The sequence below is a fragment of the Cardiocondyla obscurior genome, linkage group LG09 (assembly GCF_019399895.1).
Source record: "Cardiocondyla obscurior isolate alpha-2009 linkage group LG09, Cobs3.1, whole genome shotgun sequence".
Classification (NCBI taxonomy): Eukaryota; Metazoa; Arthropoda; class Insecta; order Hymenoptera; family Formicidae; genus Cardiocondyla; species Cardiocondyla obscurior.
In genome coordinates this window covers 6,535,175-6,560,311 of record NC_091872.1, presented here as the reverse complement: position 1 = coordinate 6,560,311, position 25,137 = coordinate 6,535,175, and the positions used below count along the sequence as shown (strand labels likewise).

The 25,137-nt window shown below is 43.2% G+C and overlaps 3 protein-coding genes and 1 long non-coding RNA gene across 14 annotated transcripts in view; 2 read left to right on the top strand and 2 right to left on the bottom strand.

Moving 5' to 3' along the window:
* Window positions 1-53: 53 nt before the first annotated feature.
* Window positions 54-14,045, bottom strand: LOC139105433 (probable G-protein coupled receptor CG31760). 8 transcript variants are annotated; one of them, XM_070661528.1, is made up of 19 exons: window positions 13,831-14,045; window positions 12,814-12,914; window positions 11,207-11,361; window positions 10,327-10,513; window positions 10,042-10,246; window positions 9,735-9,969; window positions 8,076-8,210; window positions 7,733-7,898; window positions 6,023-6,167; window positions 5,795-5,927; window positions 5,569-5,722; window positions 5,368-5,477; window positions 4,844-5,058; window positions 4,628-4,766; window positions 4,412-4,517; window positions 4,079-4,222; window positions 3,807-3,989; window positions 3,329-3,553; window positions 54-3,243 (listed from the first exon to the last, which is right to left on the bottom strand). In XM_070661528.1, exons 4-18 carry the CDS (start codon window positions 10,459-10,461, stop codon window positions 3,350-3,352), a joined length of 2,409 nt encoding a protein of 802 aa, XP_070517629.1. In that variant the 5' UTR covers window positions 10,462-10,513; window positions 11,207-11,361; window positions 12,814-12,914; window positions 13,831-14,045; the 3' UTR covers window positions 54-3,243; window positions 3,329-3,349. The 8 variants fall into 8 exon arrangements, with proteins under 8 accessions (XP_070517629.1, XP_070517628.1, XP_070517630.1 ...); XM_070661527.1 differs by having other exon boundaries at window positions 10,327-10,482; XM_070661529.1 differs by lacking the exon at window positions 12,814-12,914 and having other exon boundaries at window positions 10,327-10,482.
* The window catches only part of LOC139105456 (uncharacterized), a 26,463-nt gene continuing 8,863 nt past the window's right edge, over window positions 7,538-25,137 (top strand). The window contains exon 1 of the long non-coding RNA XR_011546191.1: window positions 7,538-7,619. This is a non-coding gene — a long non-coding RNA (uncharacterized lncRNA). The remainder of the gene's footprint in view (window positions 7,620-25,137) is intronic.
* LOC139105455 (PDZ and LIM domain protein 3) lies at window positions 14,107-15,631 on the top strand. The gene is made up of 2 exons (XM_070661565.1): window positions 14,107-14,789; window positions 14,978-15,631. Exons 1-2 carry the CDS (start codon window positions 14,679-14,681, stop codon window positions 15,164-15,166), a joined length of 300 nt encoding a protein of 99 aa, XP_070517666.1. The 5' UTR covers window positions 14,107-14,678; the 3' UTR covers window positions 15,167-15,631.
* Window positions 15,854-25,137, bottom strand: part of LOC139105428 (dual 3',5'-cyclic-AMP and -GMP phosphodiesterase 11) — a 26,411-nt gene continuing 17,127 nt past the window's right edge. For 3 of the 4 annotated variants that reach the window (XM_070661508.1, XM_070661510.1, XM_070661509.1), the window contains 14 exons: window positions 21,729-21,981; window positions 21,152-21,527; window positions 20,631-21,035; window positions 19,987-20,235; window positions 19,802-19,912; window positions 19,620-19,717; window positions 19,460-19,523; window positions 19,155-19,390; window positions 18,993-19,092; window positions 18,658-18,912; window positions 18,470-18,579; window positions 17,961-18,366; window positions 17,807-17,890; window positions 15,854-17,696 (listed from right to left, as the gene is read on the bottom strand). In XM_070661508.1, the coding sequence (XP_070517609.1) occupies window positions 17,520-17,696; window positions 17,807-17,890; window positions 17,961-18,366; window positions 18,470-18,579; window positions 18,658-18,912; window positions 18,993-19,092; window positions 19,155-19,390; window positions 19,460-19,523; window positions 19,620-19,717; window positions 19,802-19,912; window positions 19,987-20,235; window positions 20,631-21,035; window positions 21,152-21,527; window positions 21,729-21,981 (2,924 nt within the window). In that variant the 3' untranslated portion in view covers window positions 15,854-17,519. Of the gene's footprint in view, window positions 17,697-17,806; window positions 17,891-17,960; window positions 18,367-18,469; window positions 18,913-18,992; window positions 19,093-19,154; window positions 19,391-19,459; window positions 19,524-19,619; window positions 19,718-19,801; window positions 19,913-19,986; window positions 20,236-20,630; window positions 21,036-21,151; window positions 21,528-21,728; window positions 21,982-25,137 lie in introns of those variants that run through there. The other variant, XM_070661511.1, reaches the window with a different exon arrangement.

Below are 25,137 nucleotides of genomic sequence, written 5' to 3'. Positions count from 1 at the left end.
CCTACCCGTCCTGTTTCCTATAGATTAAGACCGCAAAAAGAAAAACCCCCTCGTTAATCCCCGAGATTATTGTATTCATTGAGAGACATACAGTATACATTTTACAAATACGTATTCGGTTTCTACATATAACTTTTGATTCGTTCGGCGGGATAGGAATGGGATGGATCCGCACGTTAGATCTTTCCCGTTTTTTACTCAGTCGCTTTCGCGCATCGTGGACACGCGTAAAATCTCGTTTCTTTCCTCTCGTATCGAAAAAATAACGCCGGAGTGATTATACTAGGACAGGATCTACATGGATTGAACTCGTAACGCTTGCCGACTTTGGCGCGACTTCGCGTGCCGCATTTTTTTTGTTTTTTTCTTTTTTTTTTTTTTTTACACGTATAATACGCAACACCGAAAGCGGTCATCTCTTAAGATACTATTGTCGCGAGCTTATCGCGCGCGTCGCAAGCTTCAGCGCATCTTATGAATTATGTCGAGCGCGAAGTGCTTTAACGCAACGAAGGTCTTACCGCGTCGTGATTTGTACTTAATCGAGAAACGAGAATGATAATCCTGTCTAATCGTGTCAATCGCCATCGATCCTGAACGCGTGACAAATACACAATGTCATCGTCAATTTCGATTCAAATACAGATTTACAACGCTGTAAAATGAAGGAGCAACTTATGTCTATTTTATTAACGAAAGCAGCCGTAGACTTAGGTACTTTACTCTCCGTTCAATCTATTCTTCACGTTTTTAAAATTTCTTAAACTAAAAAAAAAGAGAAAGAAAGAAATAAGTTAAAAATTAATTATACTCACATGTCGATGTGCAGATAATGATGATGATCCAGATGTAAGGTGGTTAACAAATCACAAAGTATTAAAAGGTCTGTTATATAAAAAGAAACACATTCGGATGGGCAAACCATTATCGAGCGGATGCGCTCATCTCCGTGAGAAAATTAAAATTAGCTGATTCATAAATGGAGAAAATTTAATACTAAGCATTACTATAGTCCTAAGGAGAACAAAGAGTCAAAATAATGTTATATTAATCAAATTGTGACAAATTTACGTAATTTCTTTTTTATCATAATTTGTTCAACGTGACGTTCTAAATTGATATTATTTTGACATTTTGTTCTGAGGCGTCACATAGTTGTGGACCATTAAAGAATTAAAAGATTAAATTACTCCGCTAATATTTAATCTATCTATACTAGCCATTTTCTGCTGCACAGCATTTAAACTAATAATTCGAAGATGGTATCACAGCCACTGTGACAACCATAGTGATTCTTAGTATAAAAATTTTCTCCGTAGACGTGAACACTCGTAGCAGAGTTTCCTACATTCGATGAAGCTCTATCGTCGAACATTATCTACGTTGTACTCTCACACGCGTATATCTAATCACCCCTTTTCACTCCTTGTCTTTCTCGTACACAGTCACATTATTCAACAATTATTACGTTACGATAAACATCTTAGACACGAACGGCAACACTCCGTTGGTCGTTGTTAACGCACGACTGCACGCGATCTACGATAACAGCGTCCTATCGTGAAAACGCAACCCTTAAAAAAGTGTAAACTAACAAGGCAAAGATCTCGTCAACTGTTAATCACTTTATCGACTTTTATATTCCTACGCTCTTTTCAGCCTTTTTTTTCGTTCTTATCTATTTCCCTTTTTCCCGAAAACGTGAATTCTACGAACGTCAGTACGAAGTTTTATATCTTTTCTTTTCGTTTTTCTTCTTTTTTTTTTTTTTACACCTTGTTGTGTAACTTTATTGTCACAAGTAACATTTAACAATCTGTTACGAATAGTTATCGCACGATTGTTCGCAACTTGAAATGTGACACTACACTCGGAAACGAGGTAAATGTAATGGAAATCGAATAAGGCGGCACACAAATGGAACTGTAATGAGAGCGATATCTCACGTCTCTCGCTTCTCCGGCTGCACTGAAGGCAGATAAGGCATTTGCTGCGGGAACGGCGGCTAGCGTAGGTGATTCTCCCCCTCTCCATCGACCGCCGAAGGTGGGGGAAGTAGTAGAGGGGTGCGTTCCTGCTCATTCCTCATCCTCGGTGGCTGGAGTTCCACGGCACATCTAATGAGACTCGGCGCACACCACGCTAACCGCTGTCGCCGCAGCAAACGCCATACCTGCCTTTCAGTGTAAATGATTCGCAAATAAAGTCGTAAACTTTAATGTATAAACGGAAACGATTCTCTATTCGCGTTCAATAAAATACTTATCGAGCTAAACTTTGTCGAGTGTTCAAATCGCAGGAAAGTACGCGTCCGCCATATATATTCGTGTTACATTACTCGCTTAAATTAACATTCACATTCAAATTGTGTATTTAAATATTTCGTCGATGAAAAGGATGATGTGTCACCTCGGCGTGATAAAGCCGCCGGAAACGGTGCCATTTAGACTCCGACAACGGGAATACGACAACGACTTATGTAACATTTAAGAAAGGCATCCTCGCGCCCTTCGCCGTACTTAATATCGTATGTCTAGGGCTTTGACGGTGTTCGACAAAAGTACGCGCGCGCGCAAAACCATCATTTGACCGTGAGATAACTCGGAATCGCGCGCTTCTTACAATTACGTATATCGGTTTGAAGATCGCAACGAAAAGCGAAAATGTATCGTCGAAGACGACGACCTCCCCCGCGCGTCCTTTGTGCATTTGTGACAGCTTGGTATCGCGATTTTACTCCGATCGCTCGATCTCTCAACGAAGCAACCCTATTTTTATTTATTTTTTTATTTTATGTAATTTCTTGTATCGTTTGCCGTTACGCCAACGCGTAACGCATGCTACTCGTCACAGTTATAAGATTAAACAAAATGAAAAAGTGATTTATAATAGAGTAGTAAGCTCCCGACGACCCCGTTGCTACAAAAATAAATGGAAATGCGAAATACTCGCCGTCGCCGTCGTCCTTTCGCTTTTCGCGCCTTTCAGTTTCATCAAAGACTTTGATTTCAAGAGTTATATCGTACACCTAGTAATTAATTACGAAGATATCGCTATCACAACGGCGCAAAGACAGTGATCGCGATGAGTTTGATTATATGGCGAATTTCATACGAATACGGGCAGTCTCCTGTCCTTCAAAGGATACAGCCTGAATACCTCCAATTTCTTTCTTCGACTTTTTCTCCGGCTTCTTCGTGTCTTCTTACTTTCGTCGGAACACTGTCTTCGTCACAACCATACCTGCCGATAAGAAAAGATTACGATCGTGACGAAACACGAGCAGGTTCTTAACCAATTCGCGATAGAATCTAACCGAATTCGTTACCTCCTCACTATTGACCACTAGTCAAACTTTTTCGCCACTCTCTCGCGGTTTCTCCTTCTGCTCTTTGTCCTTGTTTCGCTCTTTTTCGCGCTCCCGCTCCCTCTCCGCCTTCCTCTCCCGCAACATTTCCGACCTTCGAGCTCTGTGTAGACTTCCGGACGGAAAAGTCGAGTCTTCGACGGCCGCGGCTGCGGCTGCCGTCGCACCTCGCTCCACGGCTGTCTGCTCAATAAATTACTCCAATTTATTTTTCAAGACGCTCTCAAAGTGAACATGCAAGTGCGAGAGAGTAAACTAACGCGTCAACTTTGATACATCGAGACAGATAATGAGAGAAAAAAAGACAAGTTTTACTTATGATTCTTTTGGAAAAAGAAAATATAATTAAGATAGTCAAACAATTAAATCGACAGTTTAACATGAATTGTCAAGAAAATAAGATCTTTTTCGTAAATAATAAAATGATTTAGGTACATACTTTGAGAATAAAACTAGCCGTCGAGCTTTTGGCGATAGGACTCTGGCCGGCGGATGGATGCCCGTGACCATGACCGTGCGTGCTAAAGTAACCGCCCATTTTCGGCTTGATGTGTCGATTATGCATCTCCATATGCACTATTTTCATGAATTCAATTCGCGCGGCCAACTTCTGAATTTCCTCCTACGCGGAAGAATTTAAACTTCGATTAATATTACATTTGTTTGTCATTGCTGGGATGTTCAACTAGAACATCCTCGAAGAAACCGTACCTTAAGCTCTTCGTTTTCCTGATACAAGTCCGTCGTTTCCTCCGGAACTAAGCCAATTCCATTCAAGGAAAAACTCGCGGTGACGCCACGCGCTCTTGCCCGGCTGTCCCACTGATCCCCTTGACCTCGCAATACTCTGATGACCTGGACGCGATTAAAAGTAACTCTATTATACGCCGCGATACGATCAGAAAGAGTAAAAGAAGAAAAAAAAACAGATCGTTACAAAGAAATGTTAGGACAAAATTATTTTCACGTAATAAAAAAGCTAATTTGTTTAATGCTCGTGATGAGTATAACATCATTCCTCCTTCTTCATTATAATTGTCTTACTTTAGGGCCGAATACTAGGAAGACTGTAACAGACGTAGAGAGCTGTGTCCGCAGGAAGCCCAACAGATATTTGATATCCGGACCGGCTCGAGGAAATATGAAAAGGCTGTAAAGACAACATTATTCAAAGGTGTATCGTGATATATAATTATATAAATTTATCGTCTCGCTAAGCGCGTTTTATATGTCATAATATATATTGCGTTGACTACGTACTGAATGGCTATCATGGTTATATTCACCGCGGCTATGTTGTAAATGGCGTAACTTATCAAACGGGCCTCGTTAAACAGACTCTCCGCATTTCGCACATTGTAGCATATTTTTATGCCCCAAGCGAGAAAAAAAATTTCACCTTAAAATAGATACAATTAGTCAATCAAGCGAGTCTATCAATCTGAAGGAAAATTGTAAACGTTTAGATATATTTACCGATAGCCAGGCTGTGATCCCACCAATTGTAAGAACACTGATAAAATTTCAAGTCGTGATTATCCGTGATCACCTCGGCGTAAGGCGGCGAGCTGACGGTCCACGTTCCGAGATAGATTAGCATTACGAGCAGAATCGGCACCATCCACTGCAGCAACTGTTTGTCCGTCAGTTTAACTTTATGGGCGCTTTTTACCCGGTATGTAAGCGAAACCCTGCGAAGAAAGTATACTTGTTTAGTTTGGTGGTCACAGAATAAAGAACTGAAAAGGCAAACGGAACAAATCCAGTCGTAGCTCATTTGTCGAAATGCATTATCTTCATTGATATCGTTTAACAAGGATCTACGACTTTACTTTAGAATTAAGAATTATTTCTGTTGTAAATTAAAAAAAAAAAAAAAAAAACTATTCGTCACAATAATTTTTACCTCAGTTTTCTTGTAATGTATAATAGAGTGCGACTTGATCTATATGTATATATATTTTCATGAACATTCAGTGATAGCTTATCAAGCTGCGTACCGCCAAGTTTTCATCAGAAGAGCCGTATACGAGACGCAAAATCCCATGTGCCTCGTCCACTTAGTGGCGATGCACGAATACATATCAAGAACCGGGAATATAGCGGCCATCTAAAACAGACGAGTTTCTGATTAATATGCTACAAAGATGTTCCAGAAACCAAAATATAAAAAAAAATTAATATAGATCATCTTAATTTACCTCGAGATACATCAAGGCGCAGCCCAGAAGCGTGATAGACAGAAATATCGGGGAAGCGACCTTGAATACCTTTAGTTTGCGACGCTGATACATGTACGCCACCAAAACGATGGTACCGAAGGCGCAGAAAATAGAAATGGCTAGCAGCGAGATTCTTAAAAAGTAACACAATTAGTACATAATTATACCGAATTACTTTCTTTCATGGTAACCAACTGGAAATTACCTGAATGGCCAATTATATGTCGCTAAGCAGGGCTCGGGACCCTTGCATCTGGCACAACCCGGTGCACAGCGCAGACACTGAAACACTTTTTCGTAGGAATCACTCTTGTTCTCCTTCATTTCCTTCCACGCAGCTGTAAATAGATATAAATCGGGAAGAAGGGCATAAGATCAGGGCATAAGACAAATCGACGGGACTAATAAGCGTGAGTCTAATTGTAAGTCTAACCTTCTACGAGGATTCCGTCGAATCCTGATCGATGATGACTGATGCTGTAAAAACCTTGTCGACACTTGCACACGTAAGCGCCTTTCGCCCAGCCAGCGCCCACTCCGTTCTCGTTCATTCTGCTGCCAGGCCCCTGGTACACGCACTAAGCCAAAAGAACATTTTCGCTTTTCGAATCGCGGGGAAAAATAAGGCACACTTAGTCTTTTTATCTTGAGAGACGTCTCGAACTCGTCGAGCGCATCAGAACATAACTGTATCAACTCGGCGTTTCTAGAACTCTGCGCGAGAAGGACAACGGTCAATTGACGATCGACTCTATCTGTCTCACTTTCTCACGCGGTTTTCTCTTTCCCTCCAAGGGAATCTCTAACGTCCATGTCAGTTTAATTGCGGCGACCCGGGCGCGAGGACGTGTCACTGACTGCTTCGCAATTACGCGTATTTTCGACCGCGGATAGAAAGCGTCGCGTACGAACAAGTGTCGACGTCGTCGACTCGGGGACGAGAGGTCATTCTCCGCACGCGTGAGTCGTCCCGCTCGTCACTCTGTGTTTTGTTTTGTGTCTCGAAAAAGTGCGTCGGTGCAGCAAGGTTACGTGGTGGGTGTAGCGCGGGGAGCGTCCAACGTGAATTCCATCACACGTCCGGCATTACCAACCTGCTTCACTCGCCATCTCCTTCGGCGACGTTCAATGGATTCCGGCGATCGCCATTGTGAGACCGTGAGATCTACATCTCGCCCGTCTTCGTCGCAGCCGAGATACTTAATCCGTTTTAGACAAGTGATTTTTGATAAACTTGAGAAAGATAAAGTCCGCGGACAACATTTTCATATCGCTATACGTCTCGTTTGCCGTTTGGTACAAGTTTTCATCGTTCATTTCGTTGACGGGAATTAATCGAATCCAAAGGTGACCACGATGTCGACGCTCGGCGACAGTCTGGGGAGATAGTGGGGGACCCTAGCGCGCCGACCAATCACAGCGCTCCATCGATCGCCTGATCGCGAACAATCTGCGCGACCCGTTCCGCAGTTGAGGACACGCCACGTGGAGGAGAGCATCGATTTTCGAAACGGATATCGTCGAGGCATCTGCACGTGTTCTTGCACGGCTTATCCGTCGCGTACCTACATACGTCTCGCCTCGCCCTTAGGGCCCTATAAGGCGCGGTGTTGTACACGGGACACTTGAGAAAGACAAAGTGCGTGGTGAATATTTTCACATCGTGGTACGTCTCATTCGCCGCCTGACGGAAGTTTTCGATCGAGGACGACTGGAGGAAAGACCCGATGGAAGTGGACAACGCCACGAACATTGAGAGTGCAAATTTCTACTACGAATAATCGTTTGTCGCGTTTTTTAATCGTAAAAAAATTGCCGCGATATTCGTCGCTATTCTTTCGGTCGTTCGTCTCGCGAGTGATAGTGTTCGGGATTATAAAAAAGAACAGAACAGTGTAATATAGTGACAAGTGCTACAACACGTCGGGATGGTCCAGAAACTGCCACAGAAGGAAGGAAGGAAGGAAGGACGGACGGACGGACGGAAAGACGAAAAATAATCTGCCCTAATCTAACCGGAGGACACAAAGGTAAGTGAACCAGCATCACGTCGTTATCTGTAGATCGCTCAATTTTTTTTATCTTTTTTTGCTCGTATCGCGCGCACGATTTCTTTTAGTTTAATTAAAAAATAGACATTTACTTGCGTGGTATCGACGTGACACTTGTGGGAGCCCATAAAGAAGGCTATTTGATTATTGAAGGCAGCCTCGAAGTTGATTTCGTCGTTACGATTTTCTGTCAGATCGTCGCATTGATTCACCTCCAATCCGCTTATATCGATATCTAAACTGATGAACTCCCGTACCCTTTTGACAAAAATAAAATAGACGTTAGGAGAAAGAAGTAGTCAAACTAGTCAAAACGTAATAGAGTTAATTTCGAGCGTAAAAAACTAAAAAAAAAACTTTAAAAAAAAAACTTTTAAAAAAAAAAAACTTTAAAAAAAAAAAAAAAAAACTTGGTCTTAAATATCGTATACCAACCCGGGTCGGACGTCCGGCGGCTTCACGTTGACGCTGTACGAGATTAGCCAGCGGCGAGTTTTGCAGGAGAAATACGGGTAGGTCCACCAACCCCTGTAGGATTCAATCGGCGGTGACTGCATGAATTTCGGTGACCTGGGATCACACGCAAACGCCACAAGCCGCCATAGAAACTTCGACCTTCATTTCTTCTGGTGAACACGCTCTTTCGTGCAACGAGACGGTAACGCTCGGCACTTCACGGTCATCCCGCTATTACGGCCGTTGAATTGAAACGGCGGCACGAGGCCTGTGTCTCAAAAGGCTTGCAAAATCGCGAATACACATCGTTCCGCGAGTATCTCAATCGAGTTTCTATGACTTCACGCTCGTACGGGATGATGAGGGATGATGAATGATCGTGGAGCGCCTATACAAGATCAGCGCGATTCTCTTCCAGCAAAGTTCTCTTAGACACACGGATCTGTCCATTCTAAATACATTTCGACATTTTTTTTTTTTTTTTTTTTTTTTTTTTCGATTAAATAAATTTACGTAAAAAGGAATAAAATTATTTACTAGAAGGTGCTTGCGTTAAATATAATTTGCAGGTGATTACAGGTTTTTAAAATACATATTACATTACGAGTTTAAAGCGATCTTTCGTAATTTGTTTTACTAAAACACGTTGCATATTAATTTGATTACATAAATTATTGTAATGAATTATTAAAATTGAAAATATTAATTTCATAATTTTAACTTTTTTTTTTCTTCTGTCGTTGGAAAAATACAGATAAATTTATTGATTTAATTATGCCTTCTCAGAATCTCAAGACTTGAAATTAAAGTAAGATTTGCTTGTTATAATACCGGTAAAACCTGCGGAAAGAGGAAAAAAAAATTGACAAAACTTTGATCGTAAGTCGAGATATACTTTATCTGAAATAAAACGAAAGATTTATGATAAATATTTTTTTAACTTTAATTTAAAGTAGTACGTGGCACGCAAAAATTATTTTAATTTTTTAACAAGACCGAGCCTTTTTTTTTTGTGGACAGATCCGTATTTTTCGTTAATATAATTCACCGCGATAGAAGAGAGGCAACATTTTAAGCATGAACGTGACAGGGTGCAAAGATAGTGCTTAAAAAAGTGCGTGTGCGTGTGCGTGCGTACGTGCTAACACTTATAAAAAAAGTCGCAGGGTGATCCGTTACCGGAGATACAACTAGGAAAAATGCTACGTGAAAAATTAAGTACGGAATAAAATTATAAAGTAAAAAGAATAATTTTCTTTACGTAGAATTTTTTTTTTCTCGCGAGAAAATCAAGATAAAAATATCAGGATTTATCTAATAAATCCAGGATTAAAAAAGGTACTTTTTAAAGAAAACTAATTACAGTTGACTCGCTACGGAGTCAAAACTCATTACAGTCACTGATTGTAAAAAATAACTAATTACAAAATTGGGGGAGAAAAAAAAAAAAAAAAAAGTAGCACGCTACATTCCAACCTTGGACAGATCGCGAGATTTTATCATCTTTCCTGCAATTGTATCGCTCGTAACGGGTCATTCGATATTATTATTGACGCTAAAAACAGGAGATGAGAGATTTCCGAGAGTTAGGCTTCTGCAGATACATAGTTAATAGAGAGTAGACGATGATCCGCGAACCTTAATCCAGCGATGGTGCCCGCGTTCACGAACCATGGCAAGCTAGGATCTGGCTGGGATCCTGGCTGGACCGCGTGGCTCTCGACCTTGGAGGGTTCTCCAACGCTACCAGGGCTGCGTTTCAGCCAGACCGCGGTGATCACCGTGCCGGTAGACGCGTTCAAGGCGATCACCCTCGCCTCTACCGCGTCGTCCACCGACACGAGCAGGGACTTAGTCAGGGCGTCTAAAAGAGCTGTAACAAATTTCGTGAACGATCTCATCTCGATCGTATCGTTTACAACGATCAGGAATCGAGCCGACTCACCGTTTCGTCGCATTGCCTCGGCCGCCCCGAGATTCCCAAGAACCATAGCGGTCATGTCGACCTTTTGTCGCGCCGTATCGTAACGTCTCGGGTCTAGAAGAATGCCAGCAGGTAGGGACTTAAATCCCGGCGTGTTGACGCAAGCTTCGCCTAGGGAGCCCGTCGATGCCGCTTCTATTACATCCAGGGCTTGTTCAACGGCCACCTTTGAGAGAATTAGAGTACGGTGCGTGTTAGAAAGGGTTGACCTTTTAACGGGTGATGAAATGAGTGTCGATGACCAACCCGTTTGGCTTCGATCTCGTCACGCGCGGTCGTCGACAGAGACGGCGTCGAGGACGAATCGGCTTCCGTCACCGCCATCATCGTCATCGTTGTCAGCGTGGCAGCGAGTAGGACTGAGAGCCAGGACTCGCCCATCCCGCGCCCTGGTCATTTGCTCTTGTAACGAAACGAAACTCCGAGATGTTGGCTTATTCGTAAATAACGTATTATATTCATCGAGATAAATAACGTATATTTGGTTGATTAATTATTGTTTAAGTAATTTGATTTTGTTAGGGGCTTGAGTTATCTTGGCTAAGTTGAGTTTTTGTTGCAATTTTTGGCCGCATAATTCTAAAATTTGATACTTGGGGAGGGATCGTAGATGAAGTTCTATCACTAAAACGTCTTAAGCTGCTTCTTTTTCAGGAAATACAATTTAAATTTTTCTCAAGTTTTTTTTAATGCTGTGATTTATTATTTTCTTTACTTTAAATTTTTCGATCTCTTTTATGACCGCATAATTAAGTTACCTTTTTATCTTTTTTTTAAATATTATTTGTTCAGTTGTTAATGCACTTTTTAATTTTTTTAACAAAATAGTAATCTCGTTAAACATATTTTTACAAGAAAAAAAAAATAAAAAATGTAAAATGATCAAGAAAAAATTAATTTCACAAGACTAAATGAAAACAACGCATGCGAAGCGCCGCGTTTTGTAATATCTATTAAAAACAGCACTTAACATTATGTTTTGATTAACAAAAATCTATATATTATATTTTATTAAACCGTGAACAGTGTCGCGAGCTGTTGATTTGTGTCTTGTATTTCCTGAAAAAAAAAAAAAAAAAAAAAATAGGAAGCAGCCTTACCGCTTTAACTGCAGTAGTTATCTCACCTCCGGTGGTGACATTCAAGTAGCGGCGAGCCCGCGACCCTCGCTCGTAATGGGCCGCTCGTACGCCCTTGCCGGCGATCGTCCGGGCATGTTTCCACCTGCAGCCCCTCAGCCTTCTCGATTTTCCATCGGAGACACGCCGGGAAACGTCGCGCCTACGCCGAGAAGCAAACAACGGGGAACGATTGGCGGCACACTCCATCCTCAAAGCCATTGAACGCGATCGATCACAATTGGTTATCTCGTCGAAATTAGCGAGGTCAATTAGCCGTGCGATAAAAACCACCCCTCTGCCGCTCGGCGCCGGGTGTATTTTGCTATTTTAAAACCGAGTAAAACGCACGCCTCGGGCAGCGTCGTGAATATTACTGGCACGGCTATCGGCCGGCCGGCCAAGCCGCGCGCGCTCGATTTCGTCTCGTTTTCTTGGCGTGTCATAAAATAGAATGCCCGGTGATATATAGGAGAGTCCATTTTCCAGCGACTTACTCGGGGCCTTTGACAAGCGACACGTGAGGTTCGCTCAACCTTGAATAAACCTCGGCAACCCCTTCGGCACCCTCGGCTATAACTCGCGCCCGCGTGACATTCTTGGCTGCGCGTCGTGCGATCGTACACCAGCTCAAAGAAAAACTTTATCCCATTTCTTCTCGCGAAAGATGGGGTACCGACTTGAGATCAGTCGCGACGAAGAAAGAACGAAAGAGAGAAGAAAAGAAAAAAAAAAAAAAAAAGTTTGTTAACATATATCTGATATAAAAAGAAAAAATAAAAAAGAAAAAGACCGCGCGTGCTACATACAAAACAAAACGAAATAAAATAAAACAAATAGAATCGATTAAAAAGAAGACCGAGGTGGCGAGGAAGTCTCGCTCGTGTAAGTCGGCGTTTCCGATCGGTCCGAGATCGATACAACGTCATTTTGGTTGTCGGTCGGGGTGGCGACCGTCGCCTTTTCGTTTCTCGAGATATAATCGCGCTCGTTATCGCGATTTACAGTGTTTTTCTGGCGCGACGAGGTCGCATTGTCTATCCGTAGGAGACGGGCGCTGTAGAGTCAGTGGGAACGATCGATGCAGCCACTGGCATGGCACAGCTACCCCCAGAACCCGCGTCCTCGCCACCCTCTCGCGAGTCCTATATACATATATATCTCTCTCTTGCTCTCGATCTGTCCCGTTCTCTGTCCCTCCCGGCCTAACTTTGCGCGATACGGTAAACTAAACCGCGTATCGATAACGGCAGTTTAGTCCGCAATCTAGAATTCGCAATTTACGCTTATTCACACCCTCGTCATTCTTCTCCCCCCCCTCGTTTCCGCGCGAGTTCCGGCGACTTTTAACCCCTCGCTCGTTTCGCAATTCCCACGAATCGATAACCAGCGATTTGTAACTTCTGTCAAATCTCGGGGAAACGAAATATAATTTGCAATTTAAACACGCCGTGTATTTCAACGCGATACGTTTTAACTCCTTCTCGGCCTTCCTCCGTATCGCGCGGCGCGCACAATCGCGAACGAGATTCCATCCCCCGAGTTCCCGACCCAAATAGAATCGTCCAAAAGACCGGACTTTCCATTTGATAAGCACGCAGAGTTGAAAACTTACGCGTGGAGATGGCACGAAAGCGTGTCCGCACGTAACAAGTCGGGGCTACTTGCGAGCGGTGGACATCTCCATTCACAGGAACCATGACACTCCACCGATCACTGAAATATTAATAACGTATCACGTACGCGCTCGTACGTGCTCGTGGAATTGTAATTTATTGCCACCAGCTATTACGACGCGACTATAAAAGACCACATTTTTTTTTATTTCCCCAAAAAATCGATAGGCTTGAATATCGACAGTTCTACATGCGTGCCCGTGTATATGTGTTATTTCAACCCTCAAATGGGTTACGATAGCCCAGAACCGATTTTCCAAAGTTAGGGTTTTTAGAAACTGTTCTTCGTCTTTTGAAAATATTTCTAATATACTTCCCTTTTTTTTTTTCTTTTTTTTTTAACGTCTGGAGCATCGACTTAGAAAAATACTTTAAAATTGATCCTGAGGTAACAGTAACAAAAAAAAAAAAATATATATAGAGAGAGAGAAAGAGAGCAGCCAGGAGTACCGTTTGAGGGTTGAATTTCGAAACGAAGGTTGGTTTGCTTTTTATCCCATCGTATATTTGCGAAGAACAGATTTCACGGCGGATCAGCGAAAAACCGCGGTATTTCGTCGCTGCCCCGAATTTTTGAGATCCTACACAATGTCGCAACTCCAGTATCAAGAAAAGCAAGCTAAAACAACATGTTCAGAGTGCGTAGCTTGCGTGAAAAATACGCGCGCGTGACGTGTCTCGGGAGAAATGACCACAATGTTTGAATAGAAGATTTTTCAAAGAAAGAAAAAAAAAAAGTCCTTTCTCTTCATTTTTCTCGATTATGTAACGTAGACGTGGCGAAAAGGCGCGGCAAAAAATAAAGAAAAAGAATAAAATAAAATAAAATAAAATAGAGAAAAAAAAAAAAAAGAATTTCCGACGACGGGTGCGAGCGGCGGATGCGAGGAGACGCAAGGCTGACGGAGGAACACGCGGATGGTGCTCGGCGGACGATGAAAAATCGTCCCACTTACCCTCGGCATTAAACGCAGCTCGCTTCCCGCGTAGTAGACGCGCGCGCGAAGCGGGAGATCCGGCTGGTACGATAATTAATCAGCCGGAAAGGACGCGCGCGATCGACACGGGACCCACCAGGACGCGTTAACAGGAGTGCGCGCAGGTCCTCCTCGAGTCGAGCCAAGAGACTGGACTCACTCGTGACAGAACGAGGACTCAGCTGTACCGCCGGGACCGGAGCCGGGACCGGGGTCGGGGCGTGCGCCCTTCGCGCGAAATCAAACGTCGCTCTCGCCCCGGCGGGAGAGGACGGCGGCCAGATGACACCGAGATGCACCGAATCGGAAGAGTAGACGAATGCCGAGAGTTTATCAACCGTCCCCTTTACCGATTTCTCATCGTCGATTCGATTCGATCCGATCCGATCGGCTTGCCTGGCGCGTACTCGCCGTACGAAAACTGCCGACGCGTTTCGCGCATGTCATCCCCCTCGTCGTATTGGAAATAGGTTCGGCGCGGGCGCAATTGTCTTTCCCTCCACCCTCCGCCTTCCTCTCTTTTTCTCGCGTTTCTTCTTCCCTCCGCTGGCCGAGGAACGAAATTCGAATCCGTCACCGCCGCAGACGCCGAAAGATTCTCGATCGTCGCTGATACTCGAGCCTGAACGGCGGGGTGATTTTGCTGATCCTAATCGTAGAATCGTCGCAAATTGGGTGAGCAAAATAAGAAAAAAAGGGGAGGGAGAGAGATATATTTTACGCAAGATTTAAAACGGGACGTGAAATTTAAAAATGATAGCAATTTTACGGGCGTGTGAGCACCAAATCTACTTTTAGACTAGACGAAACTCGCATTCATTCTCGTTATGGCCACCGTCATCGCCAGCGACGTCAAATTGTCGCGATGCAACGATCAATCGTGGGGCTTTCGGCTCTCCGGAGGTGTGGATTTTACTTTTCCCTTAACTGTCGTCAGGGTAAGGCACAGCTCATTATCGAAATTATACGATATACATTTTAAACGTAAAGCCCGATCCGAAATCCAAATTTAAACTAATTGCACCGTTGCGAAAGATACCCCCGGGGTCGTTATTACGGATCGAGGCGGTAAAATATATATTTCTTAGCTTTATCCTTATCGCGAACTTCGCTTGTGTTCGACAAGGTGACGATAGGAGGTCTGGCCGACGCAGCTGGTTTACAAGCGGGCGATGTGGTCGTCCGCCTGAACAAGGAGCCGATAAGCCAACTCACACATGCACAGGCCCACGATAAGCTCGTCAGCGCCGGGAACGATATCGTTCTATCAGTAATGCGAAGTCACGAGATCGCGCGGCGGCAGCAAGGACAATAATCGTAATCCCTTTGCCGATCGGTTTCGGTTTCAGCCGCGCGGCATCGCGCGAGCGAGAGGCGATCGAGACCAGCGCGCACGTGGCAAAACGCGATGCGATAAAAAACGTAACTTACACTCTGTACGGCAGGGCGAATAAAATTAATGGAAAATACCAACGAGAGACGAGATTCTTAAATCGCAATGCGCGATGGCTCGCGAGAGCGCACCTTGGCCCGACCTTTACGTCGCGCATTTAGCACGCATCGATCAAGGCCTCGGTGGTTGCGAAATTGTGTCGGTCCACGTGATCGAGCGCAATTAGTCAACTATCGATCGGACGCGGTGGGAGGGCAGCTCTTAGCACTGTAGTTTTTTTTTTTTTTTAGTCGCAGTTACACGACCGGGCAAACAAAACTCATTTGTCAATACAATTAGATAATACGATCGCACGGAGCAAATTTAAGAGAACGCGATGGAACACGTTTCGTGCATTCGAATTATTTATTTCTCTTTTAATATATTAGATATCGTTTATAGAATACATAATATATATATATATATATATACTTATATATATATATATTTCTATGTATATGACTCGCGCTATAATTGTGTCGTTAACAATTCGACGTACACGTCATTTCGCAGTATAATTTACACAAAAATTACTGTACAATATATATTATCCGTTTCTCGCGTTCTCGCCTCTTTCGAGCATACATCCGCGCTGCAGTTACACACACGCATCACGCACACAAGGAAACTTTATCACACTTGTTACATTTTTCATCACTTTATTCATCACCCCGCATCTCGTCGTCATTAGGCAGGAGGTGACGTAGGACCAAGTGTCGAGCTTGGATTAGAATATCATTAAAATGAAAGAGAAAAAAAAGAAAAAAAAAAAAAACGAAAGAGAAAAAAATTACTTTAAAGATTGTAGAGTTGAAGGAACATATAGAAAGTCACGCGCTATAAGTAACGATCACACATCGCGATCACTAAATGCCTACACTGTCTTCGTCTTCTCAGAGCCGTGGTATGCGCGAATCTCTTTCGGGCGCGGAATCAAATTATCCTTATCATCTGTTCGCGCGTGCCAATTCTGCTTCTCCACCATATGATATGATGCCGCCGGATACGCAGGCTATCCCGTTCCGAAATGAACACCTAATGATATGCACATATCTCGTTATCAAGTCGCAGACACGCACCGCTCTTCAACATCAAGTGTTACAGCAAGTCGTAAAAAAAAAAAAAAAAAAAAATTGCATCGCATTTAGAAAGTAATTTTTTAAAATCTCCTTATTATCTATTCGTACATGCAGATATGTACAGGTCGCTTTATCGTAAGCTTCAGAGTGTAACAAAAATAGTGCTATATAAGTTTTGTCGTCACTTAAATGCTCGTAATTTTTGTATTATTAGTTTTTCTAGCGATACAACAGCTCTACGCGAAGACGAAAACGGTTATGAAGGAAAGTTCGAGATCGATTCGAGGAATCCGAAGTAGTTTTTTTCTTCTTCTTTTTTTTTTTATGTAAAACAGAAAAAAGCAACTAAGAAACCGACCACGTCTGCTACATTAATCGTTAATTAACACGTCTATAACAGACCACTCGCATTGTTATTTCGCCGGTTAGTTAGTTAATATTCGCGACCGATCTCGATGCATAAATTTACACTTTGGTATGCAAATACGTAATCTAATCGCGCATATAAGCGCTATTTCGGTTGTGTCCTTCGAGCTGGCTCGCGTCGAAAACTGTTATAGAAATTTTTCGAGAATCGTACTCTCGTCTTTATTCTCTCTCTACGTTAAAAAGTTTGTGTGATAGTAAATGTATGTACAATGCAATCAGGTACAGTAGTAGCATATGGAGATTGTTCAATTTAATCTCTAAGAAGAAAATGGACAAATGGAAAAGAAGAGTAAGACAAAAAAAAGCAGAGTATAAGAAAATGAAAAAGGGAGGGAAAGAGTGAAGAAGGGAGAGAGAGAGAACAAAGATATTTCTCAATAACGTGCATTTTGACACAAGAATAAATTAATTTTTCTTGTTCTATATATATAAAAAAAAAAATATTTTTGATTGAGACATATTTTTACGCGAGAGAGATGTCTATTCGGTCTATTTGCTCAGCAGATCTGTAAAAATTGACGGATAGGAATTAACTCGGAGTCCATTTAAAGGACGGATTATCAATTTCGCGAGGACACAAGCCATAATGTGATAATTGGGACGATGAAAATAGACGCCACAGGTAATGGCCCGCTAAGACTATATCTTGTATTTTGTTTTCTGACGACTGACGGATGGCTGCTATGTTTGGTACACTCGATTTTAATAGCCAGTTTCGCCATCAATGACTATTGGTCCGCTTGTTCGCTGGTCTCTTCGTTATCGGAAGTTATCGAGGACGTCCTATCGTGATTCGTGCAGGTCTCTGCTTCTTGCTTGCCTTCGGCAATCTCCAACCAATGTTGCTTGTTAACAACAACTCCATCGACGAGTGGCACAAGTTTGTCCGACAAATGAGCGAACGCCTGTCGAAATAAGCATAGATAGAAAATAAAAATGAAATAGAAATTTCCATATTTTTTTTTTTTTTTATTTATTTCGTTGAAAAGAAAAATAATCACTATTTCGTATATACCTCATAGATAGGTAGACAAATGGAATCGATGAAGCCAACTTGCATCATCGGTAGCTGATCTTCTTTTTCTCGATTCATAATGTCCTGCGGTAGAAAAAAAAAATAATGCATCTTTATAACAATATTTGTATGCATATAGATTACGTTTACTCACGATAGGTGTAATGTTAAGCGTCTGTCTCTCTATATCACCCTGTTCAAAAAACTCGCTGCTAACGAGCTCGGCCACTCTCTTTTCAACCTCCCATGGTTTTGTAATGGCAGCCAAATCGCAGACCGTCATTAGCATCCCGCGTAGAAGTTCTCGATGATCACCGAACGCCCAGTTATAACCACCGTTGCGCGCTAGACTAAGAAAAGAGCCACGCTTTCTAAAGTAGACGGCCAGATCGGTAGAGAGTATCGCTTCTTCGAGAACCTTAACTACGCGCGAATAGTCTTCCGGCGAAAGATTCGATAGAATTTGATTGCCCTGACTACTTAAGATCATCAGACACTGATCAAAGTGATGGTGCTCCATCGTCGAAGTCGAGTACAATTGTGCCAGTGGCGATGAGGCTCTAAAAACGGGAGGAAAAAAAAAAAAAAAAATAAAAAAATAACATTGCGAAATTGTCAGGATCAGATACAGACCAAAAATACATATAATGCGTAAGTGCTCACTTAATTTGAAAAGAATTATTTGTTCCACGATGATCGAGATCATGGCACAAGCAGGCAATGATGAGTGAGAGACATTCAATTTCACCAAAAATTTTCCACCATTGCGTAGCCTAGTAATAACATAGCAGTTATAATTCTTGTCTACAAACGAAAATTGTAATCGACGCTGCGATATAAAAGAAACTCACTGTCAAAATTGCGAACATCATTTGAGCCACGTTAAAAGCGTGCCGCCAGTTGTGATACGTAACGTTTCGATAGTTCTTCTTTACGCTCAACAACCAACGACAAAGTACCTCGTAGTCTATATGAAATCTTTCAACAAAGTCCAGATCGAGAAACATTCTAAGACACGCGGTAAGAGTCTCGTTGTCTTCCATGTATATGTCGTCAAACTTAAAATCATGCAGTTTAAAATGCGCCGATGATGGAACTCTTAAACTCTGCCGAGAAGATTTACGATAAATGTTTAACAATATCAAAGCCATAAACTCAGCGGTTTGAAACTGCAAACTGTACCAACCTTTAATCTTTGTGCATCCTCCAACGACGCTGATGCATGGTAACTCAGCACTTCTAAAGTGACGCTTTGTTTTGCCATCGCTATCACAGCCTTTTCATACCTGAAGATCCGATAAGTCAAGTCGAATGTTGAGATAGATCCAAGATACACAAGTACACTCACATGTGTGTATTATGAATTCCCATTCCGCAAAAGATCGCAAACGCCTCGACAAAGTTTTCGTCATTCTTCGTGAAAGGTAGGTCGTCGAATTTATTGATTAGCTGAATGACGCCGATTATCTGACCGGACGAATTCTTAATGGCCATACAAAGAATCGTGCGATGCCTGAAGCCGGTACCGTCGTCCACCGACGAGTCGAACCTCGGGTCGTCGTAAGCGTTTGGTATGTTGACAGTCTGAAAAATCTCTTATATCGTCTCGAATGCCAATGCTTAAAGAAAAATTATTAATCAAACGATACTCACTTCACCGGTCGTCGCCACGTAACCCGTGATACCGACGTTAATAGGAAACCTACTTTCAAAAGGACTGTAAAAAAAAAAAAAAAAGAATGATTCGTTAAATCTAGAATTAACTTGAGCGAGAAAAAAAAAAAAAGTTTGATTAATTACAAACTTGATTCACCTAGTGCGAGAATCAGAATCCTCGCCAGCGAGATCGTTCGCTTCGAAGTCAAAGACGCGCGAGAAACTTCCTTTTGAAGCTTTGTGAACGAGCAACACCTGAAAGCAATTATAACATTGCAACGCGTTACTTTGCTCGCGTAATTACGTTCTCCTCGTGACGATCGTTTACACGTTCATTACCTGAACACGTTGGCATTGAATCAACGATTGCGTGTGCGTAAGAATTCGTAAAACCATGTGTTCTATCGTGCTTTGCTCTTCGAAAATCATCCTAGCCAAGTCCAAGAGAACCTAACGTTAACGATAAGGCAAATTAATTATTGTCCCTTAATCGTTTCAATGAATTTGATAAAATTAACATTTACCTGATTCCTCTTCACTTCCAATTGGCTTTTTTCGTAAAGCTGAGCATTTCTTAAGCCGATACCACAAAATTGTAAGTAACCTGCGAAAACCTTCTCATCCTGCGTGGTAAACTGGCCCTCGCCGCCGAGCTTGTTGATCACCTGTGCCACTCCAATTACATCACCGTTGCAGTCCTTAATCGGCATGCACAGTAAGGCACGCGTACGGTATCCCGTTAAAGCATCAATTTCACGGTTAAATCTTGAATCCTGAAATATTAAAATCGTTTTTAAACTCGCAAAACATTGATTACCCGTTGTTGATCCCAACTGATCACCGGCCGAGTTTCTCGAGTATGCAACGAAGCTAAACAATGCATCGAATTATCCTCATAAAATTAATCGAGATTAACAACTAAGATACAAGATAAGATCTGTACTCGTGTAACAGATAAAGCATAATCGTGTACATTTTTTTTTAATATATCAAAAGCGATTACATCTTGAATATAAACAAATTATGAATCATAGAGAATTCCCCACGACAAATAATAATCAATGAAACGGGCGCAAATCGCATCGAGTTCTCGTTAAGTACAAAAGAAAAAAGAAAAAAAATTGAAAAAATGCTGATTATTCGGTAATACAATATTTCCAAATCTTGCCTTGTAAGCATCCGGTATGTTGACAGGTTCCCCGCTTTCAGCAACGTATCCCACAATTCCGGTACCCCAGGGAATCTTAATTTCGTCCTTCTTTTCCATCTCCAGCAACGTCGATCTCGAGCAAACGTCGAATAGCTTAGACACCAGACACCTACTCTTAGGACAAGAGTGATCGCGCTGCGGATTGTTCTCGCTGTCCGAGTTACTTGTGGCGGTTTCATGATTCGGTGAGGATCGTACGTTGGTGCTGGCGACGGTTGCTGCGCCGCCGGCAGCTGTGGCACCGCTTCTTTCGCCTTGTACCAGGAATAACGAGCCGCGATCCGCGTGAAGGAGAGTGCTCACGTTCTGCAGGATTTTGTGACACAACGATCTAACGTCCAGCTCATTGCAGATATCCTTGACCTGTGTAATAATTTTGCCTATGTAGAGATTTTGCGTTTAGGAAGGTAGATAGAGAGAGAGAAAAAAAAAAAAAAGAGAGAGAGGATGGTTAACGGTTATCGTATTGAGGAACCTACCAGTTCGAAAATAAGATCTTTCTCGTCGAGATGCCTGAGCTCGTGTCTCGACCGTCTTTGAGGGCGGTTCGAATTACCGGATCCAACTTGCGGTCCACCCGGCTGACCCGTTTCACTTGTCGACACGCTCAAGAAAGTCGGTGTGCCGTCGATCGTATTTACGATCGGTTTCAAAAGGCCCCCGCGCTCGAATTCGTGCGCTGAGATTTTACGAACGGGTGTCGTGGCACCCGAGCCACCGGCACCGCCTCGCCCGGAGGACGAATTATTTGCCGCAGCGTGGGTCGGGCTCGATAATTCTACGCAACTGCTGGATGACGAGGTTGGCGTCGCGTGAGACACCAGCCACGTGTCCACGGTTTGTCGTGTCACCTTCCTGTCGACCAAAAAAAAAAAAAAAGAAAATTACAAAATAGATCCAAGTTACAGAAAGAACGTTCAGCTGTTTTTTTTATTATTTTTTTTTCTTTAATAATTTTTAATAACAGTCAAGTGCAAGTTTCGACATAATCGCATAACTCACTAAAATGATCGTAAATCATCTCGATTCACCAGAATTCCGGGAAGGGTCGATTACCTGAGAAAGTAATCGTTGACGAAGTCGGGGTGCTCGTCGAGCCAAGCCTCCATACGCGCGTATTCCGGATCGTACATCGTCGAGGTCGAGGAATAATAAACGCCGCTGCCGCCGTTTCCATCCTGCACCTGTTGCAGCATATTCTGGCTCGCCACGCTGCTCTGGACTCCCTGTACCCCTTGTACCCCTTGCACGCAGGGGGCCGCCGTCTCCGCCGTCATCCTCGGCTCTTCGATGCTCCGCAAGTGCAGGCCTGCGTTTTCATAGTGTTTCCCGTTAATTACATCGTGTATTCAACGGTTTGCGCTAACGCGGCGTGTCGGCTAATCACGCTCGTCAAATAAACGAGATCGAACATCACCGCGAAACTCTTCGAGTCGACCCCCCTCGAGCCGCCGGGGTCTTTTTTTTTTCCTACGTCGTTCCCGCCGCGCTCGCAATCGTGCTACCAGCGTTCACGTAAACAATCGAAAATTTAATCGACCGATTTCCGATAAGCAAATTTTATTCGCCGACAAACCGACACCTTTTGTTCTCTACGTGCACGCACAATACTCGCTCGCGTTCGAATGAGATAATGAGCGCGACGCGCGCAGGCGTGAAGGATTTGTGTTAATTAGATGCAACAGACAATTGTTAACGCCGGTAATTATGACACTTGGTTTTCGAACATCGTCCGCTTTAAAAGCCCGACTTGCCTCCAGAAATTCGACATAACCGATAGGAATACCCTTCGAAGAATTCTACTCGGCGATTAGGCCCGAAGATAAGAAAGCGATACGGAACGGATAACTTCCTGGACTCCCACGGGTCTAATCTCTTATTAGGAAACCCAACTCTTTCCTGAAAATTCGAAATACCCTTTCGAGATATTCCTCTTTAAAAGCACCGTTAATTCCAAGTAAGAAATAAGTTTAATTACGCGATAACGATACACTTACCATATACTTGGTTATCTCGCGAGGGGAATCTTTTGTAACGAAATTCCTTTAGAAATTCAAAAAGTTTTCGTTACGGCTTCTCGTCGTGAGGCGCATACAGATTCGTTCGCGATTGCTCGTTGAAAACCCGCATAAAAATTCTAGGAGGAACGAAAACGGGGGAGATATCTGTCTCGCAGGCGAATCTCGCGCGAAAGAATTTCCATGTGCCTTTGGTCCATAAATGAATATCGCGAGACGTTCGCTCTCGATTATTCGATCTGGCTTTCTCGCTCGTTCGTCGGCCCGCGAGATCGGTACTTTACTTTTCTTTACTTCACGGCGTTCCGATTCGAGCGTTAATTTCACCGCACCGACCGGGAAGGAAAATTGCCCACCGTAGGATCCACCCGATCGTCGATTAAGCAACCTTTGATTTACCCTCTTATCGAGCGAACGCCTCCTAAACGCATCTTTCTTGTTTTCGATGAAAATATACGCCGCGTGGAAATTATATCGTTTCGAGAAGACGAATCTTATCGTTGATAAGCATCTCTTTCGAGATTACAATTTTCAGAATTCCGAGCCACCGTTCGACGTCTCTTATTTTCGACGGAGACCTCGAAATACCTTCGGTACGGAGTGCTCGAACACACGAGAATCAGCCGTAAATGTTTTTATTAGTATTGCGCTTTAAAAAAAAATAAAAATAAAAAATAAAATAAAAAGTAAGCTGATCGAAAAAAAATGTGTAGAGCGTTTTGCGAGATGCAATAGTTTTTCATCGTCTCATCTCAATGGAGTTTGCACGAGGGGAAGGGGGATAAAAGAAAGGGAAAAAAAAAAAGGAATCGAGAAGCCCGTCGTGACAGCGGTCGCGAAAACGCGGATGAAAATCGCAATGCGAGATCCGTGGAAAAACCCGACGCGGATTTACTGGGTAAATTTCCTACGAGACGAGCGCGCGTTCTCTTTACGGATGAGTTACCGCACGTCGCTTCGGTCCTGCTCATTCGAACCGTCGATTATGAACTACGGGCTGATGTACAATACGTACGGATGTCGCTACAGCAGAGTAATCACGCGGAATATTGGCTTTTTCGACGATGCGCAGCAGCCGAGATGCTCCGCAACTGGATGTGACGTAATTGGAGGAGCGACGTGTCTAAATGAGACAATAGTGTAACTTTCATTTTCATCCCTCGGACTGCTTTTAGCTTTGTTTTTTTTTTTCCTTTCTTTTTTTTCTTTCTTTCCCTTTCGAAACCACGATCCTTTTTGCAAAGATACATATTCCCGTCGTCGGCCGCACGTACCTTACGCAATGTCGCTGTATCGTTATTATATTTAGCCTTTAGAAGTAACCGGAAATCCCGGCTGCGTGCTCGATTGGCGATACATCGAGAGATACAACAACAATGTGGTGCACGTGGGTGGGCCGAAAATTCGTTTACGTTTGCGAAGCTTCTCCTTTTCGCCCCGTATCCCCCGGCGGTCTCTAACGTCGGCAATCTCTGACAAATTCAAACTCCGATTCTTAAACACGCGCTGAATATCGATGGCCCGTTTAAGTTTACCACGCGTACGCGCGCGACGTGCATCTTAAAATCACGCCGCGCCTTATGAGCCCGCGGTTATTTTGATTAATTTCAATCGGCCAGCCTCTAATGGAGATATTCGCGAAGCGTAATCGTTTATCGTAACTCCCAATCGGCGCGTCCGCGGCTAATTGTAAGCCGTCGCATTGAAGTTTCATTAAAGTTTTATTTCCGAGTTAATTAAAGGATCGGATAATCTTATTATCTATTGATTTCTTTCCCGGAGGCCCGATTCAATCGGGTTGTTGTACGAAATCTATCATCCCGGTACTTACGCCGGGGAAACAGCGGATCGAAACTGCCCGGAGAATTGATAGGATAAACTTTGTGCGCCGCGCGTAAGAAAACTAATTGCGAGTGGAATTATAAAGCGGCCTGTGCGGCGATTGAAAGGAAACGCATTATCATTTCAGCCAATTTCCGTATTTCCATATGTATAAAGAACTTTTTTTTTTTTTTTTTTTTTTATTCCGATGTCTTTTGTACGATCGATTATGCAGACGCACAGTCGTAAACGAATACATTTTACGTTTAACGAGTCGCCCGCGAACGTCATTGCTTTCGCCGCTCGCAGTGACGACAGAGGGAACGCGATAATTTACAACTACGAGAACGGCGGCGGGCAAACAAGTGGAATTAAAGCTCACGCTAAAGTACAGCCGGGCTGATAATCGCGGGACCCGTCGCGGCGTGGCGAAACTGATTTCGATAACACCGCGACGCGACGGTGCTCTCTCTCTCTCTCTCCGTCAGGCCGATTTAGTCGAGAGGTCGCCGCAGCTGGGCCCACTTTCTACGCGAGTTTTGCGAGTCCGCGAGAGCTCGCTCGGCTGTCCCGAAACCGCGCGAAATTCGTCGGCGCACGACACTTTCCACGCGGAGGGCTTTCTC